The 14510-nt window shown below is 41.8% G+C and overlaps 1 protein-coding gene across 1 annotated transcript in view; it reads left to right on the top strand.

Moving 5' to 3' along the window:
• RIF1 (replication timing regulatory factor 1) overlaps positions 1 to 14510 on the top strand; it is a 65715-nt gene that overhangs the window by 45392 nt on the left and 5813 nt on the right. Inside the window, exons 27-34 of the mRNA XM_060178111.1 lie at positions 1609 to 1751; positions 2500 to 2571; positions 2656 to 2698; positions 2994 to 6206; positions 9616 to 9762; positions 10450 to 10527; positions 10613 to 10728; positions 11275 to 11428. Of these exons, the coding sequence (XP_060034094.1) occupies positions 1609 to 1751; positions 2500 to 2571; positions 2656 to 2698; positions 2994 to 6206; positions 9616 to 9762; positions 10450 to 10527; positions 10613 to 10728; positions 11275 to 11428 (3966 nt within the window). The remainder of the gene's footprint in view (positions 1 to 1608; positions 1752 to 2499; positions 2572 to 2655; positions 2699 to 2993; positions 6207 to 9615; positions 9763 to 10449; positions 10528 to 10612; positions 10729 to 11274; positions 11429 to 14510) is intronic.

A 14510-nucleotide genomic window follows, 5' to 3' on the forward strand; every position in this document is an offset into this window, starting at 1 on the left:
GTAACATGTAATGTATAGATTTAGAATTTTCACTAGGTTAGTTAAAGCTACAATTTGAGGTACAAGTTTTGTCTCGCAAATCCATTGTGTATATTGACTTGAAAGACATAATTTACATCGTTGTGCACACACACGTGCTTTTTTTTTTTTTTTTAATTTTTCCTTTATAAAAAGGAAGCATTGGCAAAACCATAGGATAAGAGGGGTACAGCTTCGCACAATTCCCACCATCAGAACTGAACTTTTATCCTATCCTCTGATATCCCTGATAGCTTTCCTATTCTTTAACCCTCTGGGAGTATGGACCAGGGTCCTTGTGGGATGCAGAAGGTGGAAGGTCTGGCTTCTGTAACTGCTTCCCCACTGAACATGGGCGTTGACAAGTTGATCCATACTCCCAGCCTGTCTCTCTCTTTACCTAGTGTGGAAGGGCTCTGGGGAAGCTGAGCTCCAAGGCACATCGGTGGGGTTGTCTGTCCAGGGAAGTCTGGTCGGCATCATGCTAGCATCTGGAACCTGGTGGCTGAAAAGAGTTAACATACAAAGCCAAACAAATTGTTGAACAATCATGGACGTAAGGGCTGGAATAGTGCAGATGAAGAGTTGGGGGGGGGGGGTCCTCTGTTTTGTAGGTAACTATTAGGCATATTTTAGTTAAATTCCAAAGGGCCTGTGTCAATACTGTTTTTTGGGTTTGTTTGGTTTTTTTCCATTTTTCTTTTTGCCTCTGAGCCTGAAATCTGATACGCTGGTGGATCCAAGTTATTGTCTGGGGGAGATGATGTCATGGCTGGGAAAAGGACCAGAAAGCTGGATCAGGGAAGAGAGTAGCTCCCTAATATGGGAAAGGGGTATAAATATTTATTGTTGACTGTAAACCCCATCTATTTGATGTGATCTGGGGCCCATAATTAGCTTAGGAGCCTATGTGACCTCTGCATCCCTGTAGATCTGAGATCACATTCTGTGATCACGAGTAGGAACATTCTAAGCTGCCCCAATATCGACCCATCTTCCTCAGGTGTAGCATAGAGTATGTTGTCCAGCCTCCCTTCAGAGGATGGAACATTCTCTACCATTGTTGATTCAAGTTGAGGGCAAGGTCCTATGGGGGCCCACAAAGGGGTCTATTGTGTTGTTCCTGATAGAAATGACCGGTTAACAATGGAGAGAGGGATTTATTCGAGCTAGAGTCATCGTTAAAGCATGCCAGTCTCTTGCCCTTATTCAGCTTTTAATGCTTTTTATTTATTTATTTTATTGATTTTTGACCAGAGCACTCACTGTTCAGCTCTGGCTTAATGGTGGTGCGGGGAGCCTCAGGCATGAGAGTCTGTTTGCATAACCATTATGCTGTCTACCCTCCACATCTGCCTGTTTTTGAGGAGGTACAGTAATTTGTATTTTTAAGTCTGAGGCAAAATGAAAGTGGACATTTTTACTAATTGTTAATAACTAGAAATACCATATGGGTTTGAACTAGAAACCTTCTGTATTAGTCATTAAGTCTAATTATTATTCAAAACCGTTAGCATTCTAGAAGAGAAACTCATTTTAAGTATTGGGAAATAGTTTGGAAATTAAATTGTACACTGTTTCAATTTGCAGTTGAAATTAGAATCTGCATCTCCAAAAACAAAGAGTGAAAAGCTTTTAGAAGAAGAAAAGTCTACTGACTTTGTGTTTATACCTCCAGAAGCGAAAGAAAGGATACTAACTGAACATCAAAAAGAAGTACTAAAAACAAAGAGGTTTGCAACCCTTATGTCACTAAACTGTGTATTCTGAATTCACATTTTACATTTGTTGAAGCAAACTATAGCGTTTGTCCTTACAGCTGCAAGTTAGAGGTGCTAAATTTTAACGCCTAAAGATGTAACGTACATAGTTGGATTTCATAGCCTTTGAGACTACCCAGTATTGTCCATGGTTTCTAAACTGAATTTTTTTTAAATAGAGATAATGAGATAGTGTAGGAACAAATAATAGGGGACATGGATTCATGGAAAATGAGCACCAGAGTCTGGATTTTATATTATTGTTAAAATATAGCTAGTTGGGAGTCCGGTGGTAGTGCAGTAGGTTAAGCGCACATGGCGCAAATCGCAAGGAATGCGTAAGGGTCCCGGTTCGAGCCCCCACTCCCCATCTGCAGGGCGTCGCATCACAAGTGGTGAAGCAGGTCTGCAGGTGTCTGTCTTTCTCTCCCCCTCTGTCTTCCCCTCCTCTCTCCATTTCTCTCTGTCCTATCTAACAACGACGAGACCAATAACAAAACAAGGGCAACAAAAGGGAATAAATAAATATTATATATTTATATATAAAACATTTCCTTTTGTTGCCCTTGTTTAGTTATTGGTCTCATCGTTGTTTTATATATAAATAATATTTCTTTATTCCCTTTTGTTGCCCTTGTTTTGTTATTGGTCTCGTCGTTGTTAGGACAGAGAAATGCAGGGGCACCACATTTTGAAGTTAAACATGTAACGTCTTTTCCAGGTGTGATATTCCTGCAATGTATAACAACCTGGATGTTTCACAGGATACTCTTTTTTCTCAGGAAGAGTCTATGTAAGTACTAGTGTCACTGAAGTCACTTGTTTTCTGATTTTTAATTTAAAACAGTAGTCTCATTTATATACTTACTTATTTCAGGGAAATCCCTGCTTTAACCGAGAAATTGAAGGAAGAGTCCAAGGTACATTTGCTATTTTTTGCAATTTGGGATTAGAATCTCCCTTCTATTGTGGAGACTATAAAGTCTCACTAGTATACTTCAGTAGCTCTGCAGTCAATGTATGTGTGTGAAAGAACTGTGTGTGTCTAAAGTGTGTGACTTTATGAAATATATATAAGTAATACAAACTAATAGGCATCTATCACCTTTAGAATATTTACAATTGCCTTTCTGAATCATTACAGTTTTATACTAAAATACCTCTGGGAAGTCACGTTCATTTGCTCATTAACCTATGTATGTACTTCTTATGCAGGAGCAGCAAATGGAGAGTGACAGCATCACTGCTCAAGATGTCACAGGAAATTGTGATACGGTCAGACATCTTGAAAAGAATTTGCTTTCAAATGACCGTTGTGACTCTACTGAAGAGACCAGTCCTGAAATATTGAACAGTAGTAGTGATGGCAAAAAAGGAGCTTTAAATTTATCCAAGAAAGCGTCAACTGACAGTACATCGAGTGTAGAAAACACTAGTGGTGCCAGCAGTGCCTCAGTTTCTAATGTCATCTCTCAGCCTACCAGCCGAAGGCAAACCTTTATCACTTTGGAGAAGTTTGATGGCTCAGAAAGTAGACCTTTTAGTCCATCCCCCTTAAATGACATGTCATCAACTTACCCTGTGAAAAATAGCCAGGAAGACACAAGCAAAACAGATACTCTAAAGAAAACAGATACAGTAAAGAAAAGAGAAACACATACTCCAAAGTCTGATTCTGAAAAAATAGGTCATGGAGTTAAGAGATCAAGTAGAAGATCAAGTAGAAGTAAAGCTGAACAAATCGGGCGTAAAAGGTCCAAGTCCTTAATGAAATCTGATGAAGAGAAGAATTCTCAGGAGTCAGCTGATAACATGGTAGTTCTAGAAGCTAACCCACCTGGTTTGCTTAACCAGATGGAATGTGTTTTAGATACTCAGAGTCATCTCTCTGAATCTACAATGGAATATGAGGACACAGTGCTTAAGTCAACAACAGAAAATACTCTATTAGAAAACAGTACAGTAGAAGAGAAGATCCTAGGGGCTAGTTTGGAATCCAAAGAAAACACACCCCCATCTATAATGCCCTCAGATCAGATAGTAAACGAGGATAGTCAAGTTCTGACAGCTCCAAGTCAGAAAACCCTGCGGCGATCTTTAAGGAGACGCTCAGAAATAGCAGAAGCCATCATTGATAGCCAAGATAAGGAAAATAGTCAAAAAAAGGAAAGACGTAAGGAAGAAGAAAAGACTCCTCAGAAAACTTCACTGAATATAAAAGACGATGTGTTACCTAAGCAAAAGGTGGTTTCTGAGCAAACTGCAGTGGAAAATTTAACTGAGAAAGAAAATGCTTTGCATGAGAAGACTTCTGGAGAAACCAGCAGTAATGCTGAAATTGATGAAAACGGACGAAAGCCAGAACTTGCAAGTAGTAAATCTGAGGGAGAGGCTGCTGCTCAGGACACTGAAGATAAATCCCCTGAGAAACTCGTAAGGGGTAGAACGCGATATCAAACCAGAAGGGCGTCTCAGGGTTTACTTTCCAGCATTGAAAACTCCGAATCTGATAGCTCTGAGGCAAAAGAAGAGAGTTGTAGAAAGAAAAGATCTGGGAAGTGGAAAAACAAAAGTAGTGACAGCGTTGATATTGAAGATCAGGAGAAAGTGGTCAAACAGGAATGGATAAAAGAGGAAAGTCAGACACATGATGATAAAGCAAATGCTGACGTGGACACAGACTTGAAATCCCAGACCACTGATGAAAAAGAAAGCAGCTCGGTGACCCAACATTCCATAGCACCTGCAGATGTATTGCAAGGTTCTGATGATGTATCAAATGTAGATGAGGAAAGAAAGAAAACTAATAAAATTGCAGACTATTCCTCTTCAGAGTCCCCTGTACCGGAGTCAAATCTAAGGACTAGAAATGCCAGTAAGAGGTTACATAAGCGAGATTCTATCGAAATTAACAGTGTAGGAGAATCCTCCAAAACGGACACATCCGACATTTCTGTGCTCCCTGAAAAACCTCTTCAAACTCTAGAATGCCAGCACAAGAGGACAAGGAGGGTGAGGCGGTCTAAAGGTTGTGACTGCTGTGGAGAAAAATCACTCTCTCAGGAAAAGTCACTAATTGGGCTTAAAGATACAGATAGTCACACGAAGAGCAGTGAAGCAGAAAAGACAGATGAACAAACATCTTCAGACTCTTCTGAAGCTAAAGTATATCCTGAGGTAAAACCTCTAGACGAACCTCAGACTGTGAATACTGATCTCCAGGAAGAGAAAAACACTACTAATGATACATTAGTTGTATCTGAAACTGAACTGACGGGAAATACTATTCAGGACTCTCTTCCTTCTGAAATAATAAAATGTAAAGAAACTTTTGATGCGGACTCTGAGGTACCAGTATCCCTTGAGAACCAAGAGTCAACCGATGAGAAATGCAATGCCACTGAGCCTTATTCAGATGATCCCAGAGATAGTTCACTGGAGTGTTCTACTTCGGAGACTAAAGAAGAAAAGCCAGAAGCTGTCTTGAAAAATGAACTGAGTACGGATAATGAAGAAACAAATGCATGTGAGGTAGAAGCAGAATTCAATGCAGAAGAAGTAGAGGCTATGGAACTGGATGTAGAAAGTGCTAAATCTGAAGCAGATCTTAACGATACGTCTGAAGCAAGCTTTTCTGAACACAAGAGTGACGAAGAAGAGAGGCCATTGGAAAAAAATGAAACCATCAGTGACTGTGAAGCAGATACAGCAAAGGAACTGAATGAAGAGGCAGCCGCTGAGGAGTTTGATTCAGGTATTGATCATTCTCATGATACAACCCCTCCTAAAGTGAGTACTCAGACAGAGCTCTCTGAGCAAATAACAGTTGGAGAACTCAGTGAGGGAAATGATGGATGTGATCCAAACTTACCTGCTGAAATGGAAGATGGTGAAGACACATTGAAAACTAAAGCCAGCCATGTCAATGACGAAGAGATTAGGGACCTTTCTATTGAATCCTCTAAGCCAGAAGGAGCTGAAATGCAAAGATTGAATGTAGAAACCTACAACCTAGTTCCTAAAACAATAGAGATGAATACTGAAGCTGGGAAGGCTGGCTTATGTGAAACTGAAATAAATACTGAGCTTAATAAATCTGAAGAGGCAAAATTAGATGACGATGAACTGGTGGTGACAAATGATGATGAAATTTTGCAGGAAGTTCATCATACTTCAGAGAAAGTAGAGGAGAAATTACAGTCTTTGACATCTGAAACAGCTGTCTCTGAACTGAAAACAGAAGACACTGCATCTCCTCAGAAATTGAGGGAACTTGATCCTGATCCTGTTCTTGGGTCAGCATGGGACAGCCCTAGTGGCATGCAGACACGCTGTGTGTGGTCTCCTCTGGCTTCTCCATCCAGCAGCATTTTAAAAAGAGGACTGAAAAGATGCCAAGAAGATGAAACATCATCGCCTGTTACCAAGGTAGGAGGATTGAAGCTGAATATTAATGAGCCCAGATTTAAATGTAATATTTAGGCCATATATATATGTTTTGGGTTTTGTTTGTTTTGTGAATGGCAGTGTTAATACTACGCAATCATTTGTTTTGAAAATCTACCACGATAAGGAAATGAGCAGCTAGAAGAAGAGATATTGTGAAGGAACTCTTACAATTTTCTTGGATGTTTGAAAGATTTGTTTACTAATGATAGAACCAGACTTCATGCCCAAGAATCCACTTTGACACCTTCTCATCCCAGCTTCTCTAGAGATTCTTACTCCACCAGTCATATATGTTGTTCACCTTCGACAAACTTGAGGGAAAAATCTTGGTTCTTTTTCACACCTCATGCCATAGTATTTCAGAAAATAGACTCTAAAACTGATAAAGGTGTGTGTGTGTGTGTGTGTGTGTCTGTGTGTGTGTGTGTGTCTGTGTGTGTGTCTGTGTGTGTCTGTGTGTGTGTGAGTGTGTGTGTGTGTGTGTGTGAGTGTGTGTGTGTGTGTGTGAGTGTGTGTGTCTGTGTGAGTGTGTGTGTGTGTGAGAGTGTGTGTGTGTGTGTCTGTGTGTGTGTGTCTGTGTGTGTGAGTGTGTGTGTCTGTGTGTGTGTGTCTGTGTGTGTGTGTGAGTGTGTGTGTGTGTGTCTGTGTGTGTCTGTGTGTGTGAGTGTGTGTGTGTGAGTGTGTGTGTGTGTGTGTGTGTCTGTGTGTGTGTGAGTGTGTGTGTGTCTGTGTGTGTGTGTCTGTGTGTGTGTGTGTATGCACTGTGACATTACACTGCCTTTTACATTTTAAGTGTTGATATAAGCTCTTATTGCCAGACCTTTCCTAAAAAGGAAAACTAATCTTAGTGCTATGTCCTCAACAACTGCTCAGTATGTTGATTTATATGTGTATTTTTCTTTCTTTTTTTTGTTTATTTCCTCTTGTCCTTTTTTTTATTGTTGTAGTAGTAGTTCTTGTTATTTATGTCGTCGTTGTTACATAGGACAGAGAGAAATGGAGAGAGGAGGGAAAGACAGGGAGAGAAAGACAGACACTTACAGACCTGCTTCACTGCCTGTGAAGTGACTCCTCTGCAGGTGGGGAGCCGGGGACTTGAACCAGGATCCTTAGGCTGGTCCTTGCACTTTGCGCCTCCTGCCCTTAACCTGCTGTGCTACCGCCTGACTCCCAATTTGTGTGTATTTTTCATAAATGTGGGTTATCTGTATCTGCTCTAAGTTTTTGGCCTTCTAGCTTGACAGCTGTCTAATAAATAAATAAAAGAAGGAAAGTTGTACATACTGTGTTGACATAGTAGACCATCTCCTCTGGAGAAGGTTGTACGACATGGTTAGGCTGTGTAGAGTTGGTAGTAAACTAGTACGGTATAGAGCTGCCAGTTTTAGTGCCATTCCTGGGCTTCATGCCTTGTTCCTTAAGGTATATTTGCTGGGCTAGCGTGGGGGTGCCTCTTCTTGAGTGCATACTCTCTGGATTGGAGAGAACACGACCGGAGCCAGCCTGGGCTGCTACTCACTCAGCGATGCGAGGGAGATGACTCAAGAACCAAACACGTGGCACGAGGCAATGCAAAACCTTTATTGATCAGAGAGCCAAGGCTTTTAAAGGTCCGATGGAAATGGCTAGGATAGGGGCAGAGAAAAGCAAACTGGGACTGAAAAGGTAGGAACTTCCTTAGCAACTGTTGGAGAGTTTTAACTGGTAGGATTAATACTACCCTGCAGGGCAGGGAGGGTCTCGAGGGTAGAAAGAAGATAGATCAAAGGAATGGAATGGGTGGGGATCTTTCAGGCAAAACAATGATGTAGATAAGCTATAGTATTAGGAATGCAGGGTGCTTTGTGAGCCCTGCCGAGCTCAACCACATCCTCACAATTTCCCCGACACACGCTCTGTACAGTAATTAGATCCATGAAGGTGCTAGATTTGGATTAAATGGCTTTGAACTGTTACGTGGAATTTGATTGTTTGTGCTACTGTCCCTGTTTTACTCTCTGTTTCACCAAGTGGTATTGTTTTGTGCAGAGACAGCTTAGAACGTTCTAATAAGTAGAACGACCTGTGGTATTGTATTAGAGCTGTGGAAATGGTTACTAGGAAGAGTTACAAATAAAAGCTTCGGAACTCATTCTACTAATTCTACTAAGGGCTGACCTTACAATGACCATTTTGGGGGGGGGGGGTTTGTTTTGTTTTGCTTTTTTTATATTTATTCCCTTTTGTTGCCCTTGTTTTTATTGTTGTTATTGATGTGGTCATTGTCAGATTGGAGAGGGGGAGAGAAAGACAGACACCTGCAGACCTGCTTCACCACCTGTGAAGCGACTCCCCTGCAGGTGGGGAGCCGGGGGCTCGAACCGGGATCCTTAACGCTGGTTTTTGCACTTTGTGCTATGTGTGCTTAACCCACTGCACTACCGCCCGACTCGCTTTGTTGCTAGTTTTTAAACTAGTTTTTTGGGGGCTGGAAGATAGCATGGTAGATAATGCATTGGAGTCTCAAGCCTGTGGTCTCTAGTTCAGTCCCTGGTGTTGCGTGTGCCAGTGATAACTCTAGTTCTTTTTCTCGTCCTCTCACTAAAAATGAAAAAGACCCCCCCCCCCTTGTTTTGAAGTTATCTTTATTTATTGGACAGAGACAGCCAGAAGTCTAGGGGGAGGGAAGAAATAGTGAGGGAGAGTGACAGAGACACCTGCAGCACTGCTTCACCATTTGCAAAGCTTTCCCCCTACAGGTGGGGACCGGGGGCTCGAACCTGAGGCCTTGTGCACTGTAACATGTGCTCAACCAGGGCGCCACGTGTGCACCACCACCTGGCCCCCAAGAGGCCCTTTTTAATTTGGCCCCTTGATGCTTTAAGAAAGGAAAAAGCAGAAGAGGAGTCGGGCAGCAGCGCAGCGGGTTAAGCGCACGTGGTGCAAAGACTGGCGTAAGGATCCCGGTTCGAGCCCCCGGCTCCCCACCTGCAGGGGAGTCGCTTCACAGGCGGTGAAGCAGGTCTGCAGGTGTCTGTCTGTCTCTCCCCCTCTCTGTCTTCCCCTCCTCTCTCCATTTCTCTCTGTCCTGTCCAACAACAACAATAATAACTACAACAATAATAAAACAACAAGGGCAGCAAAAGGGAAAATAAATATAAAAAAATTAAAAGGAAAAAGTAAACAGATCTTAAAGAATAGAATAAGGTGGTCTGGGAGGTGGCTCAGTGGATAAAACATTAGACTCTCAAGAATGAGGTCCTGAGTTTAGTCCCCAACAGCACATGTACCAGAATGATGTCTGGTTCTTTGTCTCTCGCCTATCTTCTCATTAATAAATTAATAAATAAATGAAAAGAATAAGTAAAAACTCTCGCTTTCTTGAGTAAAGCATGACCTGTGTTTTTAGGTGCGACGCGTCTCCTTTGCAGACCCAATATACCAAGCAGGACTGGCAGATGACATTGATAGGCGATGCTCTATTGTTAAGCCCTATTCTTCAAACAGTTCACTGGTAGTAAAAAGTGCTAAAACCTCACCCACTGCACAAAATAAGGTAAGTTGTAGGCTTTACAGGACGGTGCTGTGTATAGATAACAGCTGTACTGCATGGCCTTAACTTTTAGCTATTTGGGCGGGGGGGGATAAGCTTCATTGTTACTGTTATTCTTTCTTTCTTTCTTTTTTTTTTTTGACACCTGCAGACTTGCTTCACCACCTGTGAAGCGACTCCCCTGCAGGTGGGGAGCCAGGGGTGGGGGGAGGCATGTTATTCTTTCAGAAGAGCGGATATGGAGAGGTGGTAAGTGGCAGTCACAGAACGCAGGACTCCTCTGCACAAGATACTGAGCTCAGTCTCCAGCACTGCTGGTCTGGCTTTCTCTCCCTGCCATTTCCTTCTCGCTTAATCTCTAAAAAGATTAGGTCATAAGGGGCTGGCGAAATAGCTCACTTGGATAATGTACTGCTTTGCTGTATGCACAACCCGGGTTCCAGTCCAGTCCCCCACTGCATTAAAGGGAGCTTCAGTGCCGTGGTTTCTTTCCCTACGGTCTACCTGAAAATCAGCCCTTCAAGAATAGTAAAGCCCCAGATGAGTGGATTTGGTAGTGGTTTATTATTACATTTGACATTTCCTCAAAACTGTCTGGAAATTACTGTAGTATAATTAGTAAAGGTAAAGTTGTAAAAATTATAGTTACCTAGGATTCTGAATGAGTTTTTTTTCTCTCCTTCTACCTAGCATAATACCACTTCAACCAAAGGATTTCTGTCCCCAGGATCACGTAGCTCTAAATTTAAGAGCTCAAAGAAGTGTTTAGTAAGAAGTGCTTTTGTTTACATGCAACTTTGTTTTCATGGCTAGCTAGGTAACTTCTACTTAATGACTTAAATCTTACTCTAAGATTACAGAAATGACTAAGGAATCTCTGCAGTGTCCAACGGAAAGTGTTTACCCGGCTTTGGTGAACTGCGTGGCACCTGTTGACATCATTTTACCTCAGATAACATCAAACATGTGGTAGGTACTTTAGACTTGTGTGTTTGAGATATCACTTAAGAGGGATCTGAACGATGACGAGTCATATTGTTCAGAATTGAGTTTTACACCAATTTCAATTCAGGTTAATTTTAAAATAGAATATAACTTCGTTTTTGAATAGAATCTTAGCTTAAAGGCAGGCCAAATGTTCCAGTATATAGGAGTGACTAGTTTAATTACATGCTTTACTATTCATCAGGTACTCTGTTGAACTCTATGCATGTTGATAGTGTAATGCTATAAACTAAAGTAAGATGGCGTTTACAGAGATTAATCCATCCAAGTTACCGACTACCTGTTGTTAATCACGGTGTGCCATGGGGACCACATTAATTGTGCTTTTGCCTAATCAAGGCGTGTGCATCAGATTCAGATATTTTAAATGCACATGTGCCTGTCTTTAAGTGGGCCTATCTAATTCACTTACCATATGATTAAGCTTGATTCAGGAAGTTCAGCTGTGTTCACATTTACAAATAAATATAAAACTAATGACATTTCCTCCTGTTTTTACTCATTGTTCAGGGCAAGAGGTCTGGGCCAACTTATCAGAGCCAAGAATATCAAAACGATTGGTGACTTGAGCACTCTTACAGCATCTGAAATAAAAACTCTTCCTATTCGTTCTCCAAAAGTGTCCAATGTGAAAAAGGCTCTCAGAGTATATCATGAGCAGCAGGTAAGAAGAGCTCAGGTGTCGGCTGCGGAGGTGACTCAGAGGGTAGAGGACATGCTTTGGAAACTCAAGGTCCCAGGTTTAATTCCTGCCACCGCCTATGACCGGAGCCATGCTCCGATCCATTTCTCATTAAATAATTTCTTCCCTTTTTTTTTATCTTTTTTTTTTTTTTAATTTTCCCTTTTGTTGCCCTTGTTTTTTGTTGTTTTTGTTGTAGTTGTTGTTACTCATGTCGTCGTTGTTAGGACAGAGAGAAATGGAGAGAGATGGGGAAGACGGGGAGAGGACAGACATCTATAGACTTGCTTCACTGCTTGTGAAGCGACTCCCCTGCAGGTGGGAAGCTGGGGCTCAAACCGGGATCGTTACACCCGTTCTTGCACTTTGTGCCACGTGTACTTGACTCACTGCACTACCGCCCAGGTTTTTTTAATATTATTTTTTCATTTATTCCCTTTTTTGCCTTTGTTTTATTGTTGTAGTTATTATTGTTTTCGTCGTTGTTAGATAGGACAGAGAGAAATGGAGAGAGGGACAGAGAAAGACAGACACCTGCAGACCTGCTTCACCGCCTGTGAAGTGGCTCCCCTGCAGGTGGGGAGCCAAGGGCTCAAACCGGGATCCTTCCACTGGTCCCTGTGCTTTGCGCTACCACCCGACTCCCAATTTTTTTTTTTTTAACTTAGACACTGACTTGTAAATTTTGTGTGGATTAAATGGTCTCACAGTGCAATTTGTGTTAAGTTTGTATTCAAACTGTTGCTTAGAAATTCAGTTTACTGTATCCTTTTTAACCCCACATCAAGAGTAACTTTAAAAAGGTGACTTTAGGGAGTCAGGCAGTAGCGCAGTGGGTTAAGCGCACGTGGCGCCAAGCGCAAGGACCAGCATAAGGATCCCAGTACGAGTCCCTGGCTCCCCACCTGCAGGGGAGTCACTTCACAAGTGGTGAAGCAGGTCTGTAGGCGTCTGTCTTTCTCTCCCTCTCTCTGTCTTCCCATCCTCTCTGCATTTCTCTGTCCTACCCGACAAAGACATCAATAATGACTACAACAATAAGACAACAAGGGCAACAAAAGGGAATAAATAATTATTTTTTAAAAATCAAAAAGATGACTTTAGACGTAAAGATTACTCAAATGGTAAAGAGTGTATGCCTTATCGTGCTTGAGGGCCTCACTTTAAGTCTGAGTTCCTTGAGTGGCTCTGGGGTAACTCCACAGAAGACAGTGTAGTACTGTTGTGACCTGTTATCTCTAAAATAAAAAGTGATAAAAAGTCAAGCCATCTGTAGTAGAATTTGACGTGTGTTCTGGCCTTAGGAAAAAAGAACATCTTATACCTCCACAGGGAAGTTTGCCCTTTTATTTTGTACTGTTTTAGTGTAATGCACCTGTTGATTATTTTTTTATTAAAATTAATTTTTATATTTATTTCCCCTTTTGTTGCCCTTGTTTTTTTATTGTTGTTGTTGTTATTGATGTCGTTGTTGGACAGGACAGAGAGAAATGGAGAGAGGAGGGGAAGACGGGGAGAGAAAGACAGACACCTGCAGACCTGCTTCACCGCCTGTGAAGCGACTCCCCTGCAGGTGGGGAGCCGGGGGCTCGAACCAGGATCCTTCCGTCCTTGCACTTTGTGTAACCTGCTGCGCTACCACCCAACTCCCAACACCTGTTTATTCTTGAAACTCTTCCCCATCTGGCTTTGATTTCTACTAACATGGTGATTGCTTGCATGGCAGCTATTCCTAAAACCTTTATGTTAAAAGCTACGCATTTGTGAGAGCCTGGCAAATTCCGAGTTGACAGTGTTTATTTTGATGCTGAACATAATTGCCATTACTGTTTTCTTTTTGCCCACAGACACTTAGTCATGGACGTTTTTCAAAAATTCTAAGAAAACTTAAGATTCTTGTGTCGGGGAGACAGCGTAATGGTTATGCAAACAGACTCATGCCTTAGGCTTCCAGGTCCCAGGTTCAATCCCCCATACTACTGTAAACCAGACCTAAGCAGTTTACTGGTTAAAAAGAAGAAAACCAAGATACTTCACTTTTATAGACATGACCGTCTGAGGGGCCAGGTGATGGTACACCTGGTTAAGCACACACATCACAATGTGCAAGGACCCAGGTTCAAGCCTCTGACCCCCACCTGTAGGGGGAAAGCGTCACAAGTGGTGAAGCAGGCATGCAGGTGTCTCTCTGTCTCTATCGCCTCCTTCCCTCTCACTTTCTGGCTGTCTCTGTCCAATAAACAAAGAGAATAAATAATGAAAAGGTTAAAGAAAGAAAGAAAGAAATGACTGTCTGAACTTTTACATATCCTTTCAGAAGAATTAGCAGGCTCTCCTAAAACCCATTCAGAAAAAACAGGTTAAGGATGAAAACCAGTGTTGTATATTAGAATATCTGTTCTTGATTTGCTAATTCTTGAAAACTCTGCTATATTCCTGAAAGTTTTTGGTAGTGTTTTTGTTTTGCATTGTGTTTTTGTCTTTATTTATATATTTTCCCAAATTTAAAAACAAAATTTCTCAGGATTGTCACTGGAGCTTTGAAGTGTTTTCAGTGCTAGTTGGGCCTGGGCATTGTGGGAAAGTTCTCTGTATCTATGCACGTGTTTTGTGACTTACAACTAGATTCATAGGTAAAAAAACTCCCCCCTCCTCAGACACATGCTTACTAGGCTATGTTCACATTTATACACCATCAGTATGATTCACTTTTATATCATTTTTGACTGTCCCAGCTGGAACCCCCTCAGATAGCTACTGATCTTTTTCTCTCGGGGTATGTCTACCGTGAAGATAACGTAAAGTAGGATTATATAACCTGTGGTCTTTCCTGACTAGCATAACAGCCTCTCACATTTATCAAAACTTCATTCTTAAGTAACAAAACCATGTGCGTGTAAAACACTTAGGCTGTCCACTCATCACCTGGTGAACATTTGGTTTATTTGCACCTTTTGCCATTACGAATGGTGCTTCCCCTCCCCCCCCCCCCCCCCCAAATAACCAGAGCACTGCTCAGCTTTGGCTTCTGGAGGTGTGGAGGATTAAAGCAGGACTTTGGTGC

The sequence above is a fragment of the Erinaceus europaeus genome, chromosome 18, assembly GCF_950295315.1.
Source record: "Erinaceus europaeus chromosome 18, mEriEur2.1, whole genome shotgun sequence".
NCBI classification, from domain to species: Eukaryota; Metazoa; Chordata; class Mammalia; order Eulipotyphla; family Erinaceidae; genus Erinaceus; species Erinaceus europaeus.